Genomic DNA, 21757 nt, shown 5'->3' with positions numbered 1-21757 from the left:
AAAGCTTTTTTTCTTTCCATGAAATTGGTTTCAGTTTATTTCCAAATAGAATTGTTATATTCTGGTTTTTAGATGGAATTATCCTGCAGTCCATTCTAAAGGAGATCAGTCCTGGGATTTCTTTGGAAGGACTGATGCTAAAGCTGAAACTCCAGTACTTTGGCCACCTCATGTGAAGAGTTGACTCATTGGAAAAGACTCTGATGCTGGGAGGGATTGGGGGCAAGAGGAGAAGGGGACAACAGAGGATGAGATGGCTGGATGGCATCACTGACTCGATGGACGTGAGTCTGAGTGAACTCCGGGAGCTGGTGATGGACAGGGAGGCCTGGCGTGCTGCGATTCGTGGGGTCGCAAAGAGTCGGACACGACTGAGGGACTGATCTGATCTGATCTGATCCTGAAGTTAGGGGCTTACCAGGTGGTTCAGTCTTAAAGAACCCTGCCTGCCAATTCAGGAGACTCTGGTTTGATTCCTGGGTCAGGAAGATCCCCTGGAGAAGGAAATGGCAATCCACTCCAGTATTCTTGCCTGGGAAATCCCATGGACAGAGGAGCCTGGTAGCCTACAGTCCATGGGGTCACAAAGGAGTCAGATAGGACTCGGTGACTAAACACTACCACCACCCTAAAGTTAACTGTTTTATAGGAATCCCTTTCCTTAAAAGAAGTCAACATAGCAATAATGTGAGCTAAATTGTAATGTTTAAAAATTATAATGTTGCTTACCATGTTATATTTGTGATAACTTTATTTACATAGATTTCTTTATTTAAAAGAACATTTTTAAAATCAGTGATGTATTTGTAATAATTATGAGTAACTATAGTAAAGAATGAATTCTTCTCAGATGGCCGTTTTGATAACCAGTGACTGGCACCTAGACCAGGTTTAGTGTCAAGTAAGAGTTTAATAAAAGTCTGCTAAATGAATCTTTAGCATGTTATACAGTATTTAGCATCCCTGGGAGCATGGGAGTTTCCAGAAATAAAAAAGCAAGGCAATTTGCTAAATCTGGAAAAGTGTTAGTTCTTTTACATCTTATTTTCTGACATTATTTATAAAGTACTGACATCAATTCTCAAGCTACTAAATTTTATTTTAGAGAAGAAACCAACACAAAAGAAGAGAGGTATAGTATCTTCGATCAGTTCAGTTCAGTCGCTCAGTTGTGTCCAACTTTTTGCGACCCCATGGACTGCAGCATGCCAGTCTTCCCTGTCCCTCACCAACTCCCGGAGCTTGCTCAAACTCAAGATATACATTTGGAAAGCTCTAAATATTCTAAAGTTTGAGAAGTTCTTTATTTCAGATGCCAAGTGTACTTCAGTGGGTGGTGCTGATTTAACCTATGGTTCTTTTTCTTTTTTAAAATAGTGCAGCTTCTAAAACGTTCTCAAACAAAATAATGCAAAAGTTCTGAAATTTAGACTATGAAAATAATTAAGAAAATGCAGAAAGGGCACTGGTAGATTTTTAAAAACTATTTTAATACAAGATTAATAGCAATTTTCTATCCAAATCAGAAATGAAAAATCTTAACCCAAATCATATTCATTTGACAGTCACATAAAATTTTAGGTTTGATTGGTGCACACATTCGTCCTGCATATATGTTATGCATATGCACACAGAGACCTCACTACTATGCCAACTTGAGTTGTCTTTTCGTCGAAGTACCTCATTACAAGGCAATGTCAAAGATTTCAGTACCTATGCAACCTTCACTGAGGTTCAAATGGCCCCATGCTAGGCTGAGTCCCGTGCTGTAGCAAACCATGTTATAGCAAGGCTTCAGGATGCATACAAATCAATACTGTCTTTGTAGAACTTGGCCTAAAACCAAACACTGGCTAATGTCTCCACCAAGGAGGAACACACTGCAAATTTATAAGTTATGGTCTCCTTTACTCTTCTGTTAGCAAAGCTAAACTCCCCCTCTCCTCCCCTCCTTTTTCTAAAGTTAGAAGGCAGATTTGTTAGTGACTGTAAGTAAATGAGTTTGAATTTCTGCAAGTTTTGGATAAGTCAAAACGTGCATTTGCTAACCCTCCCACCATTCCTCCAACCACCTGATAATTAGCCTTGCAAAGAGAAGTAATAAAAGAATCACAACTCAGGAACCTGCTACGGTTTTATTCCTCCTTGAGGACTTTAGTTGGTGTTCAGTGTGTAGCCAAAACATGTATGTAATGGCTAAAGAATTAAAGTAGGCTAATGTCTGCAGCAGGGAATATAAATTAAATATCAGGGTTCTGCGTCCGATAATATTTTCAGAGTGTTTGATTTACAGAACGCTACTTTTACAATGATTACTGCTTGTCAATGAATAATCATGTTTTTCAGTGTAGGCAAAGTAGTATTTTCTATCCCTTACAATTAAAGCAAGTGATACAAGATATTGATCTGGTTAAGACACTGTAAGGGAGTCAGACTGCTAGCGCTAATGCTGTTCTATGGTGGCTCTAATCAAAGTCCTGACTTGACCTTCATTCAAATGAGACAAGGTCATCATGTCTGTCCTTTAATACAGAACCATAAGCGGAGCTCGAACTCATGAATTTGCAATCCGTTCTTCTCTGCTTAAGACTTTAGCCTCTGTTTAGCTTTTGTTATAACATATACAAAGTATAATATACACCAATTACAGACGTGTATTTCTGTTAGAAAAATACATATTATAACTAAAGAACATGTAAATAGAGGCACTTCAATAAGCTAAGTGTTTGCAGTTATGAGCATCACCCAACTGTTTCTAGCGTCCGATTTCAGTGAGTCTGTTCTTCTCTACTCATAACAGAGGTTATGACGTGATTACAGAATTTAGGGGACTTCAAAGCAAATGAGGGCAGGTCAGGAAAAACAATGGAGTATCATCGCATCCCCTATCACTATGCTAAAATGAGAGAAATTAATTTGGTGGTGCAGGGAGGGGGAAATTCCAAAATACTTACTGGAATGGGTTAACTAGATTAAACTAATTCCCTTAGGGTACAAAAAAATTCTCATGTCAAATTAGTCTAAAAAATCATATGATGGGGTGGGATGATGATAAAAAGCAGGAAGTACAATTTGAATAGTATTTTGACCACATCCATGTGGGTGCTGATTGCTGTGGCATCATTAACTGATAGTGATGTCAGCTTTCTGCCTGGCTCATAGAGTTCACTATAGCTCACCAGTAGGAATAATATTGATAACAAAGGTGTGGAAACAAATGAAGCAGGCATTTATATATTATTGGTGTGTTTAGTGTGTACAGAACATGGGTTCACATTCATTAATATAAGGTGTATTCACATACATGCACAAAACCCTCTGGGGGGAGAAAGCACAGGGAAAACAAGGCATTCTGATCTATTTCACAGAAAGCAATGCAGAAATATTTTTTCAAAAGGAAAGACTTGGAGCTTAAAGCTATGAAAACAAGTGATGACTCAAATATTCTGGACAATCAAGATTGATTAAATTTGTATTGCACCTTAATTACTGGAGAAAGACAATACTGATTTCCGAACATACAATGCAATGAGCAACAGAAATGATTGGTCCTTCATGGAGATGCTTTATGTGTAATTGGTGCTAGGAAGCTGAAGTTTGGCAGTGAAATGAATGGTTTTCTAGAAGTATGGAATGCCGAATTAGATTAAGTGTTAATTTCTTAAAGATTTAAATGAAAAGATGCCACAAAGTCTCTCAGAATCCTATGTTCCATATTTTGTTAGGCATACAATAGCAAGAGATGCTTCTAAATACTTTCAGTTTTGCAAAAGTGCTCAAATATACTTAATACTATTGTGCTGCATGTGTTCTACTTAAGTGTGATGACTAAATCAATAACTAATTATAATTTTGATGAGTATGGAGATAAAAAATATCACTTATGTGTCATGACTGCCAATGGGTTAGTTAACATGTGACTGGCATACTATGGTGTCTTGAAATATTACTTTTCCCAACCCCAGAAGCATCATAGAAACCAAAAAAATAAAAAACATGGATAGCCAACTGTATTCATAAAGCCCCAGTTTGGTTTATTTTGCTTCTCTCTGTCAAGGGGAGCATCATGCCTGGCTTTGGCACACCTGGTGGAAGAGTTCGGCTATAAATCAGCCTGTTCAATTAGGACATCTCTCCAAGTGCCAAGCAGGAATCCTAGGCTGAAGGCGTTGTCCTGAAAGCAATGGTTTTGCATGAATAACACATTCCTTGCACATACAGTTTCCATGACCGGTACAGTTCTGCACACCCATGGCTCTGCCCATGAGTTAGGTACAGTGTGGAGCATCCAGGGCAAAGCACACTCATGCGAGAAAGGTGTGCCCTGGCAAACTTTTAATAAATGGACAGATACGTAAAAAGTTCTCTTTCTTGATTCTTGGTGCTCACAGATAATTGAGGAATCCCTTCTCTGAGCAGCACAAAACAAGAAGAGCTGGTTGACAAAACATTTTCGTTACAAAGGTGTGTCAACCCTGAGCTTGGAATTAAGAAGTTAAAATCTGTGATTTATATATATATAGATATAAAAATAGATGATCATACTAAGACTAAAAAAGTGAAAGAAATCTCCATGTCAATACTATATATATATATTTTTTGTCTTGACGTTTTTTGTTGTTGTGAGTTATTTTGTAAGAGAATGCCCTTGTGATGCAGAAACCAATTGACACAAAGTTAATAGTTAAAAATGAAAACTCACTTATGGATCGAATTGTTCAGCGGTTCATTAAAAGAACTCTTCTTTGGGGAGGGTATGAGCACAGGGCAGAAACATTTGATTCGTGTCAAGCCTGTGGCTAAAGCAAAGCGATTGTATTGTTGATGATTGTTTTCATTTCAGACCCTTGAGGGGGATGAGTTCATGCAGGTGTCCACTAGTAACTGAAAATGAAGCAAAAAGTCTGTGCCAATTGGATACAGTGGACAGACACTGTATTATAAAGTGTATAATTAAAAGAATTAAGAAAAATGATGCCATTACTGAAATTGAAATCGGGCAAGGTAAGAGAGAGATGCTGAGCTGTAGCAAATTTTGCTCTCATAGTAAAGATGGAATTCTAAATTTACCCTCAGTACCTCCAAATCAGCTGGGGCATTGTGTGGTTAGCCTGCAAGACCTCCAAGACAACAGTGTTTTCACTACATGAAAAAAATGTCAAACTTTCTCCCCATAAGCATTTTGTAACCCTGATTTGTTACTGAAAAGCTTACACTGGGAGCTGGCTGGCAATGCCAAACTTAAGGCATTAAAGCTCTTTTATTTTTCTCTCTTGTTTGCTTCTTTGTTTCAATTGTAGTTGTCTTGGGGTTTGGCCTGATTTTGCAAGGAAAATGATCTTTTCTTCCTATTTTTTTTTTTTTTAATGGGGGAAAAAAAAACTCACAACGTGAGATTCCTTTACTTCTGCAGCATAAAAGCAAATGAAGGTAAGAAAATCTCCTGGTACGAAAGATTTGAGTAAGAATTCTCTAGAATAAACAAGGTCCCCACAGATAGCTGAAGGAAAGAGGAAGCAGTCCAGTCTGGTGCCCGGTACTCTTTGGGAAAACAAAAAGGGAGGCAGAGTACAGTACTGCCCTCTTCTCGGAAACCGGTAAGTTTTTTTGTGGCATGGTCCACTGTCCAAGGGTGTAAGAAAAGAAGTGAGTTGGCCGTTCCAATAGCTAAAATGCAGTTTCATCTGACCGAAAACCCAGGATTATCTGCACAGTCTCTGCAGTGCCAGGGCGACGCAGACGAGAGATCCTGAGAGCAGGGAGGGGCCGCGCTGGGCGGCAGAAGAGTCTACTTCTCTCCGGTCGGGATCCGCCGCGGGGGCCTCTGTGGTGACAAACTCAAACTCTGTGGGACACACATCATCCATGCACCCACTGCCACTCCCCGAGCCGCTGGATTCGTCGCCTGGCGTGGACAGATGGAAAAAGAGTTAGAGCCAGGCCAGCAAAGAGTGGGGCACAAAAGAATTTGGGCATGTTGGTAGAAGACCCCCTCACCCCACCCCACTAGGTTTATTTTATTTATTTTTAAAATTTATATATTTATTTTAATTGGAGGCTAATTACTTCACAAGATTGTAGTGGTTTTTGCCATACATTGACATGAATCAGCCATGGGTGTACCTGTGTTCCCCATCCTGAAACCCTCTCCCACCTCCCTCCCCATTCCATCCCTCAGAGTCATCCTAGTGCGCCAGCCCTGAGCACCCTGTCTCATGCCTCGAACCTGGACTGGCGATCTATTTCACTTATGGTAATATACATGTTTCAGTGCTATTCTCTCAAATCATCCCACCCTCGCCTTCTCCCACAGAGTCCAAAAGTCTGTTCTTTACATCTGTGTCTCTTTTGCTGTCTCACATACAGGGTCATTGTTACCATCTTTCTAAATTCCATACATATGCGTTAATATACTGTATTGGTGTTTTTCTTTAATGGACAGGTTTGTGATGGATGGGTGGACTGTATCTAAATAAAAAGCAGACATCACTATGCTGACAAAAGTCCATTTTATAGTCAAAGCTATGGGTTTTCCAGTAGTCATGTATGGATGTGAGAGCTGGACAAGTTTGGACGACAAAGAACTGATGCTTTCAAACTGTGGTGCCGGAGAAGACTCTTGAGAGTCCCTTGGACAGTAGAGAGATCAAACCAGTCCATCCTAAAGGAAATGAACCCTGAATATTCATTGGAAGCACTGATGCTGAAGCTCCAATCCTTTGGCCACCTGATACAAAGAGTCGACTTGTTTGAAAAGATATCTGAAGTTATCCAACTAAAAAACCATGGGAATCTCAGATCCAGTGAGAGGCCATACCCACCATGTTGGAATCTGAAATGAATTTCATATTCTGGCCAATATTTCAATTACTTTAACAGCTTTCATTCTTTGCTCATTTTCAAAACTCAGAGCCATTGTTCTCAGGAGATATCATGCTTTTAGAAAGGATTTTGAAAGGATATTTTAAAGGAAACCAATGAAGAGGAAAACCAACAATGGAAGTAAGAAATCAGAGAATGGCAGCAAGTAATTGTGGAAGGCACAGCTGGTTATTACCATTTGGGCACTTTTTCCACTGCTGTTCTCCTCCTAAGTGCAAGGATGGACTGTGACTTGACCATTGGTTGACAAACCATGGCCTGCAGCCCTGCTACTTGTTTTTGTATGGCTCTCAAGCCTGGGCTTCCCAAGTGGCACTAGCGGTAATGACCCCGCCTGCCAAAGCAGGAGACGCAGGAAATAAAGCTTCGATCCCGGATTGGGAAGATCCCTTGGAGGACAGCTTGGCAACCCTCTCTAGTATTCTTGGCTGGAGAATCCCATGGACAGTGGAGCCTGGCAGGTTACAGTCCACAGGTTTACAAAGAGTTGGACATGACTGAAAAGATTTAGCACGCACACACTCAAGAATGACTTTGCATAATCCCAAGAATCGTTTTTATATATTCAAGTGTTTGAAAAAACACAAAGGAGGAATACTATTTTGTGATATGTAAATAGTGTATATCTGAAAACTAAACCTCAGTGTCCGTATGTAAAGTTATACTGGAACACAGCCATGGTCACTCACTTATGGATTGTTTAATTCTGCATTCATTTATGGCCCTCCAAGCTGAACATACTTAATATGTGGCTATTTACAGAAAAATTTGCCATTCTCTGCTTAAAATCAATGCCCAGGTATCCACCTAGTGTTTTCTCAGCCTGGCATCTTCCCTGCCTGCCCAAAATGCCTTCTGAGACTGCTCTATTCCCACTTCTGACCACTTGGTTCATGATTCTTAAACCCTGTATCTCAGACTTGGGTCTCAGGTAAGTCTCCATCCATTCATTACTGGTTGTGGTGGTTTAGTTGCTAAGTTGTGTCTGACTTTTTGCGACCATATGGACTATAGCCCACCAGGCTCCACTGCCCATGGAATTTCCCAGGCAAGAATACTGGAGTGGGTTGCCATTTTCTTCTCCAGGGAGTCTTCCCAAACCTAGGGATTGAACCTGGGTCTCCAGCATTGACATGAAGATTCTTTTACCAACTGAGCATCCATTACTAGCTATGTGAAAGTACTTATCACCATTTGCAACTCTATTATTTAACTCTTTGCTTTCTTGTTCCCTCCCTGAGAATGTACACTTGTTGAGGAAGGGCAGACACTTTGTATATACTGTTCATTTCTGTATCTGCATTGGCTTTAATGATCCCTGGCATACAGTAGGTGCACAATAATAATTACTTACTGAATAATTAAATATGCCTTGGACACTTTTTTCAACTTCTTTGTTTCCTCAACTCAATACCTACTGACAATAACATTTACCTTGTTGAGGATGGTGAAGACCCCCTGATAAAATGTGAGAGTGCCAAACCCAATGTGTGCAATGATGCTTGATAGGAAATATATTGTTCCTCCAGCAAAGACGACTTAGATTTTAACCTGCTGTCTTTTATTTAAGTTAGTTAGCCTTGCTAGGCCCTGCTTGTTCACCTGTAAAAATGAGAATAATCCTATCTACTTCATAGAATTGTTACAGGGTGAGATAAGTGTTATAAGTGAGATAATGTTCCTGGGAGGGCTTAGGAAACGTAGTAATGGTAAACACAGTAATGACATTTACTATTTCCCCCATGTACTCCATGGAGTCCATTCAATAGCCCTAAATGTCTCCCTGCTGGTCTGAAATGGTGATGTATATTTTGAGCTGCTCCAAAAAGACTAGTGCCATCTTGGCTGCTAGACAGTGGTACTTAAGAAAAGCCAAGGTGATGTCAGGACTCTTCCAATGCCTCCCCACTAAGCAAGGCTCAACTCAGCACAACTTCATTTATTTATTAAAATTTTTTTTGAACTTTTTTTGGCTATATCACATGACATGCAGAATCTTAGTTCCCGGACCAGGAATTGAACCATATCCCCTATAGTAGAAGTTCGATGTCTTAACCACTGGATCACCAGGTTAAGTCCCAGTGTAATTTTTGTTTTCTTCATGAGACATCTAAAATACCACATAAGAGCACTTGAATATACTATACCAGGTTCTTAACATTTTCTCTAATTTATCTTCAGTGGTTTTCACAAGGGGGAAAATGCCCATTAATTAAATTCAGAGATATCACAATTGCTAAGGGAATTGTTTTACACACTGGCATTATGAACAAGAAGTTACATAACCTTTACAGAGATATTATTGAGGTGATTTAGAATATTAAAAATGTGGTAAGCAAATAATGACGGGAAATTCTAGCTGAGAAAAATAATGGCTCCATCTCTTTCTGAAAAGGAATCACAAATGCAGGTATTTAAGGGGCGAGTTTTAAAAATGTCAGAAGCAATAATGGTGATGATGACTATAAGATATGATAGTGGTTTATAAGACAGACACTATCCTAAAATAAGCTTCCCTGGTGGCTCAGATGGTAAAGAATTTGCCAGCAATGCAGGAGACCTGGCTTCGATCCCTGGGTCAGGAAGATTCCCTGGAGAAGGAAACAGCAATCTATTCCAGTATTCTTGCCTGGGAAATCCCATGGACAGAGGAGCCTGGTGGGTGATAGTCCATGGGGTCAAAAAGAGTCGGGCATGACTGAACGACTAACACTTTCACTTTCATCCTAAAACAGGAGGTTAAGTTTGGTGCTGAGGTTACAGCAAAGTGATACTGAGCGTTGCTGATTTTAATTTTCTTTTTGGGGGAAATGGAGCAGGATGTCTTCTCCAGGACATATCTTAAGTTTTGCCGATTGATATGTATACAACCTCTTTAGGTCAGAGAGGAGAGAGAACCAAGGCCAACATCAACTAATTCTTATGTGCCTTGAATTATTTAATCCAATAGTCATTCTCTGATGACAAAGTGCTTTATTAGACAGAGAAGATAGAAAAGATAAATTGAGAGGAGTGAAGCTAAGAAATGAGCAGGGGAGAAGCAGCAAAGGCTGAAACCTAGTGTAATTTTTTCTTCTGAAGAGGGAAGGAGACATTTAGCAAAGAGGCAGAGAAATACTGGGAGGACTGAGAAAGTTTACAGCAAGTTGATCAGGTTGGCAATGATCCTGCACTTAGAAAGTTAATTTTTGAGTTATTTTAAGTGGAATTAAGCTCCAAAAATTTTCTTCAGGGGAAAACTCAGTAGAATAATGGTTAAGACTCAGATGACTTCATGTCTCCCATCTGTAACTTGTTTCTTTCTATCTCATTAATTCAAGCACATAGCATCATCTTTTGCTTCAGTGACCAAATTATAGAATCACTGGCAACTCCACATCTTATGTTCAAGGAATCTTCTCCCAAGAACTCTCTCTATAAGAATATATACTTAAAAAAAACAACAAAACAGAAAACAAACAAACCAAAAAAACCCTTGCTTTTATAGTTACACATCTAGAAACCACTTAGACAAAACCCAAATATGGTTACTTTCATTCAACATGTACTTAATAGTCTTTCAAAATCACTTTTGGTATTTTGTAATCTTAATAAAATAGTCATGTGCAATATTACATCAGCATTTTAGTATTTCACTCAAGATTTCAGATACAAAAGTCAGTGGGTCTTGTATGTGCACAATTAGATAGAGAACAATGCAACTGACTTCATGGCACATGAGCTATTCATCTTAGCTCCTTTACACATGGCCTCAGACGAACCTCCCAACAATCCTAACTCAGGTATGCTTCCCTGAAGTGATCTTGAGTGATCGTGAGGACATTCTTCTCTTGGTGGTTGGGAGGAAGGATGGAAGTTTGAGGCAGACACATAAATGCTGATGGGGAAGGGGGAGGGGAAAACATTACTTTGCTGTCTACTGGCAGACAAAACTGAACTTTAGTTTTGGTACAGTTGAATGTCAGCTACTGAAACTACTCCTTAGGAGCAGCTATGATTTTAGTCATATCCTAAAGAAAGATCAGGGCTCTCTGCCCTATAAAGAACTTTGCAGATGAGGTAAGAATGACACAAAAGAGCCAAGGCACACATTGCTCTTAAAGAAAAATTATGATAAACTTATTCATAAAACAAAGACAGGCTTACAGACTCAGAGAAAGAACTTATGGTTACCAGGAGGAAAGTGGGGAAGGATTGTTTGGGAGTTTCGGATCACTAGGTACACACTGCTCTATCGAAAATGAATAACCAGCAAGGACTAACTGTATAGCACAGGGAATGATGCTCAATATTCTGTGATAACCTAAATGGGAAAAGATTTTGCAAAATAATAGACACATGTATATGTATAACTTAATCACTTTGCTGTACACCTGAAACCAAAACAACGTTGTTAAACATCTCTGTTTATTTTGAGTCGCTAAATTTTGTCTGACTCTTTGCAACCCCATGGACTCTAGCCCACCGGGCTCCTCTGTCCATGGGGTTTCCCAGGGAAGAATACTGGAGTGGGTTACCATTTCTTCCTCCGGGGGAATCTTCCTGACCGAGGGATCGAACCCGAGTCACTTGCATGTCCTGCATTGGCAGGCAGACTCTTTACTGCTGAGCAATCAGGGAAGCTCTCTAAATGACAAGTCTCCAATACAAAACAAAAATTAAAAAAATAAAATAAAATTATTTCTTTAAAAAAACAAATTACAGAACCATCTTCTATAACGATTTTCACTCTGGAGGGTGCTGATAAAGGCTATCTTACTCGTGTCCTGGAAGTTGACGTCATTGCCATTGTACGCGTTCTTCAGTTTGTTGGTCATCACGCGGAGAGCCATGATCTGCTGCCTGATGAACGTGTCGGGCCGCGTGATGTCCACGTCCACCTCCGGGTTGTTGATCTGGTTGGTCAGCCCGTCATTCATGATCTCAGGCAGGTACCTGCAGGGCACAGAGAGAGAAACCAGTTGGGGTGAGGCAGGAGGCACCTTGAAACCAGATTCTGTCACGCTCTTTCTAACAGTGAACCCGAACGTCAGCAAAACCTGGGCTTGGTTTCCTGGAAAAAACGCCCAACAGTGAATACAAGGCATACGTTTTCCCAGAGGGAGACGTGGCTAAAATGGCTTCAGAGCTGTCTCTAAATGGCACTGAATTCTCATGTAGGCTTGCCTACAAATAAATGCTCATCTAAGGACTTCCAGAAATTATTCCTTAAAATTAATTACTCTGTCTCCCTCCATCCCAAACGTTAAGATGGTTAAGTCAAGGACTTGACAGCTCACTCAGTGATCCTGTGAATTTTGCTAGTAGGACCTGAACTTGTAAATTATACGTGACCTTAGAGGGTTTCCTTGTACGAGGGTGCTCTTCCTCAATTGAGGAGGTCTGATTCCAGGTTTTAATCAGAACAAACTTCTGGATACAAAAAATCATCTTTGGAAAGTTGGAGGAGCAACCAGTGATCACTGGAATATTTTAAGTGTCCATTAGGATTTTTATTTTGTACTAGAATCTTGGGTCTAACTCATCACTGAGTAGAAGAGTAAAATCTAATGTCAAATTTATATTACCATTTTTTAAAACTTGTGCTCGTGTCAAATTGTCAGTCCTTCCAATGTCAACTGCTTAAGCTGCCCATGTGTGTTTATACCAGCAGAGACTGAAGATCTTAGCAAAGTGCTTGCAGCGCCAGACTCCTTACTGTTGTGACCCATCTGCTTTCAGCCCCTCTCCTCCTCTCACAAGGTTCTCACACATACAGCTTCTTTCCTGTTTCCTGTGTCCTGAGTTGGAGTTCAGAGGGCTACAGCAGCTTCAGAATTCCTTGCCTCCCCTTACCTCCGTCTTTCCATCTTAGCGCATCCTAAATGACCTGTCTGGCTAACCTTCACAAAATACTGCTTTCATCATGTCACTCTTCTGTGTCTAATCTCCATGGGGTACTTAATGCCCGTCATTGTGCTAAGCACTTTACCTGCATTACAAAAATTCGGTTTCCCAGCAAATCTAGGAGGTAGGTACTATTTTATCCCCATTTTGTGTAATAGAAAACGGAGGCTTAGTTACTGTGCAAAGTCACAGAGCTAATGGATCTAACTTCAGAGCCCATGTGTCCAAACACTGCATCACATTGCCTGTTTGATCACAAACTCCAATTCACACTTTATGTCTCAGCACTCCAAGCCCATTTCTACCTCATCTCTACTTTCTCAGGCTTCAATTCTCCTTTCAAGGGGCACTCCTTGCCTTATGCAATCTTCCGCAGGGATTCATCTTATCTTTGCTGGCAATGTACTTTTCCATTTAAGTTCCAAATATGTTTAAAGACCCAGGTCAATCCTCACTTTCTGTTTAAGATGTTTTCCAGCTTTTAGGGACCTGCCCATTCTTTCCTGCTTCCCAGTTGGCGCAGTGGTAAAGAATCTGTCTGCCAATGCAGGAGATTTGAGTTTGATCCTTGGGTGGGGAAGATCCGGGGGGATCTTCCTAAATGCCATTTCCTAAATGGCAACCTGCACCAGGATTCTTGTCTGGAAAATCTCATGGATGGAGGAGCCTGGAGGGCTACAGTCCACTGGGTCCCAAAGAGTCGGACAGGACTTAGTGACTTAGCATGCACGCCATTCTTTCACAGGGCTTCCAAGTTCGGCAGGGCATTTTGGGCACTGCACCAAGTCATCTGCTGAGAGAGGGAGATGGGGCTGAAGGCCAGCCTGAATGCACCTGCAGGGAACCATTCACCAAAAGGGGTGCCTTTTTCTTTCCTTTCCTTTTCTTCTGTGGGAATCTTTTTAGTTTAGAAAATTTCACTATACACCAAAGTAAAGACAATAGTGTAATGAACCCTTGCACACCCATCTGGGTGCTTTTTTCCCCTAATTCCTACAAAGGCACTATATTTGTCTGGGTCCTGGCAAGAAACAGATGGCACACTCAAAGGAGCAATAAAAAGAGTTAAAGAAGAGACAGTTTACAGAGGTGTGAACGGGGTTGAAGGAAGCCAATGTGATGAAGAACCTGGGGCTGGCAACAGCAGAACAGCCAGAAGGGATGGAGCTGTTACCAGAATGCATGAGCTCTGAAGCCACGGAATGTGGCCGGAAGATGCTACAGCTGCCAAAGCAAGGTCCCTCAAGGAGGGAGCAGAGGGAATGATATCCTGACCTCTCCAGTCCCTCCTTCTGACCTCTGGCTGCTGCCTCCCATTGGCTGAAACCAACTGGAAACCAGAAGGAAGGGCTATCCAGCTGATGTGGTATGTAGATGTTCTCCTTTAGGACACAGACCGAGGTTGGAAGGACGCAGAGTAGATTTCAAGGAGGGTGGGGGGTGCCAGAACATCCAGCCCAGGCATCTGACGGACTGGTAGCAGCCCTGCCTAGTTGCTATCATTAGCATTCTTCAACTGCCTCTCCTGATGTGGCTTGAAAGCTGAAAAAAACTTCCCTTCCTCAGAGAAGGTGGGATGATATGAGAGAGTAGTATTGAAACATATACACTGAAAGTGAAAGTTTCTCAGTCGTGTTCGACTCCTTGAGACCCCATGGACTGTCCATGGAATTCTCCAGGCCAGAATACTGGAGTGGGTAGCCTTTCCCTTCCTCAGGGGATCTTCCCAACCCAGGGATTGAATCCAGGTCTCCTGCATTGCAGGTGGATTCTATACCAACTGAGCCATAAGGGAAGCCCACTACCTTATGTAAATGAATAGCTAGAGGGAGTCTGATGTATAATGCAGGGAGCCCAAAGTCAGAGCTCTGCGGCAACCTAGATGAGTGGGATGGGGAAAGAGGTGGGAGGGAGGTTCATGAGGGAGGGGACATATGTATTCCTAATGCTGATTCATGTTGATTGTATGGGAATAACCATCACAGTATTGTAAATTAATTATCCTCTAATTAAAATAAATATATTAAAAATAAAAAATTTTCCCTTGCTCTATTTTGTCTTTCCTATGTACATATACTCATACAATATATTTGTGCTTAAAATTCTTCCCCTTCCTGCAGGTTATTTTGCAAGTTTCCAAAACCAAAGGCTCTGTCAGCCTCCAAAAGAAGAAATAAAAACACACAAAGAAACTTTTATATTTAAGCCATTTTTCAGGTAATGAAATCTTATGCCTGATGTATTTGTGCACGAACTGGTTTACCCATCCCCACCCAGGGACCGAACCTGGGTCTCCTGCCTTGCAGGCAGATTGTTTACCATCTGAGCCACCAGGGAAGCCCCATTTTATATTAGAGGTCTCCGAATAAGCTCCACGTCTTTATCCATATCTTGAACAATCGAGATGATCATGAACATTCATGATGTTCATTGCATAATGAAAAATAAAACACACAGAGTGCACTGCAAATTCTGTTCCATAAAACTTCACCGTATTTACTGCCTTAAAAAAATGTCCTAATTGAAATGAAAAAGAGTCAGGGAACTATATTTATTTTTAAAGTGTAACTTCTGTGCTGCCTTTTCATATATCTGGTATACCAATAAAACTTTGTTAGATTCTGAGATTGTTTTCCTGATATACATTCTGAAATATGACATTGATTGACTATTACTGACATTCAATTATATGTGCCAGGTTTGGTGAGTTCTACCTAATCACTAAAGCCCATTGAAATACACAACCCACGGGTCGGCCAGCCTCTGCTGGCACAGAAGCGGAGGGGCTAAAAGGTGCTCATGGGTTCTGGTGTTGTCCCTTAACATTCTGAACAGTGATCCCTGTGGCTGTACCTGTGCTGAGTCAGAGGAGGGCTTTGTTTCTTTCAGCTGCTGTGTGCATGGCCCAGCTAGCTGAGACTCATTTATCAGAAGCCGACTGCGATAGCTTACATGGGAACACTACCCTTGGGAGTTTGAGCACACAGGAACAATACAAGACTGCCAAATAAACCCAGCCTCTAACTGCATCTGCCGATGCTCAGCCACTTACAATAAAAACAAGTAACAATGCACCTATGTCCTTAAGAACCTTTCAGTGTATTCAAAGGGGAACTTTAGAGACTATATGGAAACTTACACCGAAAAACACAGTTGGAAAAGAAAATGGCCACGTTGTCACCCCAGGGGCATATCCAGAGGCCATATCTGTGGATGTCCAGAGTGCAGCCTGGGGGATCCCTGGAAGCCCAGTTCAGCGCCAGCCCAGTTATTTGTTGCCTCTCTTGTTTGATCTCTTTGTGCTGTGTGCTGTGCTTAGTCGATCAGTCAAGTCCAACTCTTTGTGACCCCATGGACAGAGGAGCCTGACAGGCTGCAGTCCATGGGGATTCTCTAGGCAAGAATACTGGAGTGGGTTGCCGTGCCCTTCTCCAGGGGATCTTCCTAACCCAGGGATCGAACCCAGGTCTCCTGTGTTGCAAGCGGATTCTTGACCATCTGAGCCCCTGGGGAAGCTATCCTGCAAGAATGGATGTACCTTTGAGCCCATAATATTCTTCCCTTTATTAGATCTTGCACCAGCTCTTTGATGTGAGGGCATTTTTGTACTGTCATGGTTCTGGGAGACATGGGAAGGGAGGAGAATGTTGCTACAGAGAGCCCAGGTTCTGAGGCTGGCTCCACATTTAACTGGGGCAGGGAAAGCCCAGAAATGACCAACTGGAGGGGTGTCACTATTTGCCACTACTTTGTGCTGTGGTGTGGAAAGTAAGTGGCATCTGGAAAGAGTCAAGCATAGCTTCCCCATTTTGTTACCCTCAATTTTGTAAGACCACATGTAGGGGCTAAATCATTGGCAGTTTGGCAGAATTACATATCTTCTCATCTGCTATGGTCGGCTTGCTTGCATTCTCCCCAGATCTACCTGTTGAAAACCTGATGCCCAAAGTGATAGGATTAGATGGAGAGGCATTTGATCAAGAAGGCTCTGCGCTTGTGATTGAGACTAGAGCCCTTACAAAGAAGGCCACACAGGGCTTTCCAACCCCTCTGCCGGGTGAGGATATGACTAGAAGTCTTCCCAGAAGGGGTTCTGGTGGAGGATATCACTGCGGAGCTTGTGTGATGAGTGACTTGGCCAGCACAGCAGGCATGCCGGACCCAGGACGCTGCTGTTAGTGGGCTCAGGATGGATGGAGCACGGAGAAATATCAACTCCTGCTCAAGCTAGAGGGAACGTAAAATGCCGCAGCACTATGGAAAACAGCATGGCAGCTCTTCAAAACAGTAAAAATAGAGCTACCATCTGATCCAGCAATTTCACTTCTGGGTATATATCCAAAAGAATTTAAAGCAAGGACTCAAATAGATATTTCTCTGTTGACAGCAGCATTATTTACAACAGCTAGAAGTGAAAGCGAACCAGGTGCCCACTGACAGATGAATGCATAAGCAAAAAGTGGTCTATACATAAAATAATTCAGCCTTACAGAGGAAGAACAGGAATTCCTGGTGGTCCAGTGGTTAGGACCCCATGCTTTCACTACCGAGGACTCAGGTTCAATCCCTGGTCAGGAACTAAGATCTGGTAAGTTTGGCAAACCACATGGCACAGCCAAAAAAAAAAAAAAATTCTGACACATGTTAACATGCCAACAGGGGAAGACAGAGGATAAGATGGTTGGATGGCATCACCGGCTCAACGGACAGGAGTTTGAGCAAGCTCCGGGAGATGGTGAAGGACAGGGAAGCCTGGCGTGCCAGCCCATGGCATCACAAAGAGTCGGACATGACTGAGCGACTGAACAACAACAAAAACGACAACATGCCAACATGGATGAATCTTAAAGACATCATGCTAATTGAAATAAGCCGATCACAGAGGGACAAATATATAATTTCACTTATGTAAGGTACCTGAAATAGTCAAATTTGCAGACATAAAGTAGAATGGTGGTGGCTGGGACTGGCGGCGGGGAAGGGAGGTGTGGGGAATTATTGTTTATGAGTGTGGAGCTTTAGCTGAGGAAGGTGAAGATTTTTGTGGATGGATGGCAGAGATGGGTGCACAACCCTGTGAATATACTTAATGCCACTGCACTGGACACTTGAAAAATGGCAGAAATGTTTTATATGTTTTACCACAGTTTTAAAAATTCTAACTCTTAAGTACCATTTTTCTAAAGTTCTTGAGAACTTTTCTATTTTTCCTTTCTCCATTTTTCCGGGCTGCTGCAAAGTGGTATTATTCAAAACATACTGTGACTTTAGGTTTTAAGTGGACTTATAAATTCTTGAAGACTTTTGAGCTGGAGTTGTCTGTGGCCTTAGGTACTTCAAAGAGATGGGACACTGAGACATGGTCAAAGGCACAGAGGCTGACCCAGGACACCTGAGATCTCTCTGGAATCCAGTGTGTGGGTAACTAACTTAGCTACTATATATATGCACTATATATATATATATATATATATATATAATGTGAAAAGTGAAAGTAGAAGTGTTAGTTGCTCAGTCATGTTCGACTCTTTGCAACTCCATGGACTGTAGCCCACCAGGCTTCTCTGTCCATGGAATTCTCTAGGTAAGAATCCTGGAGTGGGTTGCCATTTCCTTCTCCAAGGTGTCTTTCTGACCCAGGGATTGAAACTGGGCCTCCTGAATTGCAGGCAGATTCTTTACCTACTGAATCACCAGGGAAGCAAATATATAGTATATATATATATATACACACTATATATGTATATACATAGTAAGTACTGTATATATATATATATATATATATATATATACACACACACACACACAGAGTATTATCCATATAATATAAAAGCCATTATATAAGGGATATAACTGTATGTATATATCTATATATATAATATTTACCTTGTTTGTTTCATAAGCTGTCATATTAAGTAAAGTGATATGAAATTGCTTGACAAATACAATACACTATACAACTGCAATACATCCTTATGAAAATTAAGTTGTTAACATAGCTTCCTCAAATGCTGAACCTGTTTCTTAGGAGGGCTGACAGCAGCAGAATTCCAAGCTTTAAAGCCTGGATTCATGGACAGAACAGTGATTTGCTGTGGCTTTCCTCCAGCTGGAGGATGTGGGGCATGAAATGGCCTGGAACTCTAGGAGGACACACCACTCATTGGTTGTGCCAGTGAACAGAAGCTAAACTCTTTGACTTGGCTTCTCAACTCATTGGCAGGAGCTGCTGACACCATCCTTTCTTGGTAGAACCAGAGTCAGCAGGCTCCAGGGGGGGAGGGAGGGAAGACCCACGAGCCAGGCCCCAGGGCTCTGAGCTGCCGACACAACATGCTTCTTTCCTCCTGTCTGTAGCCATGTTTCTTACCACTTCCAGGAGGGGCACACAGTGTCCCGCTCCCCCAAGGCAGTCAGCCTTTGTGGGGTCTTCCCTCCTGAACATCCCAGAGATGGGAACTGGGCTTTTAGCTATGCCAGGTTGGACAGTTGTCTGTTCTCATCCCAGACAGGCTTCCCACTTTCCCCAGGTGCTTGCCCGGCTGCGTATACATCAAATATTTTACAGTTCTTTCAAATGCAGCTGGACTACTTTGGACATACCCTGCAATCAGACTAAGACAATACTCCAGATCTGCCAAGTTGCTGTCTCTGACACATTTCTCATCACCACGCACCATTTCGCCACTCTGCCAGCTGCTCGCATGTACCCACTCATGACTTCCTAGTTTTTTCGCTTAGTCAATCCACTTGGTGGCTGCTGAGAGTGACTGGCCTATTTTCTAGATTTTTCTACTTTTCCTATTTCCTACAATTTACTGTATTTACCTCCTGGCCTCAGGGAGGATTTCCTTGGGGGACACAGTTATTTCTGTGAGGATCAGGTGCCTTAAAAGACAGCAAAGACTCCTGGCAAAAGCTGCATTACCAACGGATCCAATTAATCCTTGTTTCCCAGCTGGCCTCTTGATGGCCTCCTTGTGTCCGACTCTGTGCGACCCCATAGACGGCAGCCACCAGGCTCCCCCATCCCTGGGATTCTCCAGGCAAGAACACTGGAGTGGGTTGCCATTTCCTTCTCCAATTCAGGAAAGTGAAAAGTGAAAGTGAAGTCGCTTAGTCGTATACGACTCTTCGCGACCCCATGGACTGCAGCCTACCAGGCTCCTCCGCCCATGGGATTTTCCAGGCAAGAGTACTGGAGTGGGGTGCCATTGCCTTCTCCGGAAAAGACACAGTGCTGGCTAAATACTAGCTGACAAGGACGGAACCAGGAAGCTGTCTTGCCAACTTTAAAGGGAGAGAAGAAAGAGTCTGGCTATAACTAACTCAAGAAACCCTAAAGACTCTGAGATTGTCTATGTTCTGTCCTGGGATCCATAGGCTTTGGGGACCTGCCTCAGACTGGATTTCATCGCATTCCTCCTGCACCATCCCATTATCTTCTACATTCCCTTTTTCTTTTTAACATCTGTGAGCTTAGAAAAAGGATCCCCGTGAAGAGAACAAAGTCCTCATGAAAGACACAGGTGATGTGATTCAACGTGGTTATGTCAGTTGGGTCATTTGTAGAGACATAAATGAGCCTAGAGTGAAGTTAAGTCAGAAAGAGAAAAACAAGTATTGTATAATGCATATGTGGGGAATCTAGAAAAAAAATGGTACAGATGAAACTATTTCCAGGGCAGGAATGGAGACACAGATGTAGAGAATGAGATGTGTGGACGTGGGGAGGAGGTTGGGGGGGACGGGTAGGATGAATTGGGAAACTGGGATTGACCTACATGCACGTGTGTGCCAAGTTGCTTCAATCATGTCTGACTCTTTGTGACCCTGAGGACTGTAGCTTACCAGGTTCCCCTGTCCATGGGATTCTCAAGGCAAGAAAACTGGCGTGGGTTGCCATGCTGTCCTCCAGGGGATCTACCCGACCCAGGGATTGAACCTGCATCTCTTATGTCTGCTGTATTGGCAGGTGGGTTCTTTACTGCTAGTACCACTTGGGAAGCCCTGTAGACAATGTTTGTGTCCTGCTAAGATCTATAGATTGAAGCCCTAAACCTCAGTGTGATGGTATTGTGAGGTGGGGTCGTGGGGAGGTAATTAGATGATGAAGGTGAAGCCCCTATGATGGAATTAGCACCCTCACAAGAAGAGGAAGAGACCAGAGCCCTCTCTCCCTCTGCCACTTGAGGGCACAGCTCAGAACAACTGCTTGGAAGTGGGCTCTTATTAGAACCCAGCCTTGTTGACTTCTAGCCTCCAGACTATGAGAAAATAAAATTTTGCTTAAGGTCTCCAGTCTATGGCGGCATTGTTACAGCAGCATGAGCTAGGACACTAATTGAATGCGGTACCGACCAGGGATTCAAAGCATCCATTCTTGGCCCCCAAGGGCATCTCATGAGAGACCAGAGGTTTGTGGAGACAGTATCCTGTCTTGAGAGAGCTGTGCTGCATTTCCAAGTCAAAATTCCCTCTTGATGCACTTGTGAAGCTTAAGCAATTTGTTGTCGAGATGACTTTAACCTGGCTCGGGCTCAGCTATCTTTAGTGCGTGATGTTCTGAATGAACCACACGACCTGCCTAATCTAGTTGCTGTTGCCATTTGTAATAGAAGGAAAAGCCCATTAAAGGAAACATCAAGGGTATCCTTGGAGGTGAAGAGAAAACAGCAAATCGTAACATGTTCCCCAAGGCTTGTGCGTGAACTGAAAAAAGGGAATATCTTACATATTAATAGGAACTTAAAGGAGGCCTGCCGAGATGAAACACAGGACTGTGTGAATCTGAATATCAGATCGACAACGAATCCTTAGTGTGAGTGTGTTCCACTTGGTGTCCGCTTTTCTTAGGTGCCAAAGCTGGCAACTCTGCCTTTGAGCCCTGCTACTCAAAATGCGATCCCTGGACCAGAAACCCTTGCTTCCCTGGGAAACATATTACAAACGTAGAATTCAGTTCCATCACAGACTTATTGAATCAGAA

The 21757-nt window shown here is 42.2% G+C and overlaps 1 protein-coding gene across 1 annotated transcript in view; it reads right to left on the bottom strand.

Moving 5' to 3' along the window:
* Positions 1 to 484: 484 nt before the first annotated feature.
* Positions 485 to 21757, bottom strand: part of GPC6 (glypican 6) — a 1245321-nt gene continuing 1224048 nt past the window's right edge. The window contains exons 8-9 of the mRNA XM_055542775.1: positions 11642 to 11817; positions 485 to 5905 (exon numbers count right to left, since the gene is read on the bottom strand). Of these exons, the coding sequence (XP_055398750.1) occupies positions 5703 to 5905; positions 11642 to 11817 (379 nt within the window). The 3' untranslated portion in view covers positions 485 to 5702. The remainder of the gene's footprint in view (positions 5906 to 11641; positions 11818 to 21757) is intronic.

The sequence above is a fragment of the Bubalus kerabau genome, chromosome 12 (assembly GCF_029407905.1).
Source record: "Bubalus kerabau isolate K-KA32 ecotype Philippines breed swamp buffalo chromosome 12, PCC_UOA_SB_1v2, whole genome shotgun sequence".
In the NCBI taxonomy this organism is placed as follows: Eukaryota; Metazoa; Chordata; class Mammalia; order Artiodactyla; family Bovidae; genus Bubalus; species Bubalus kerabau.
This window is presented reverse-complemented; position numbering and strand designations above follow the sequence as displayed.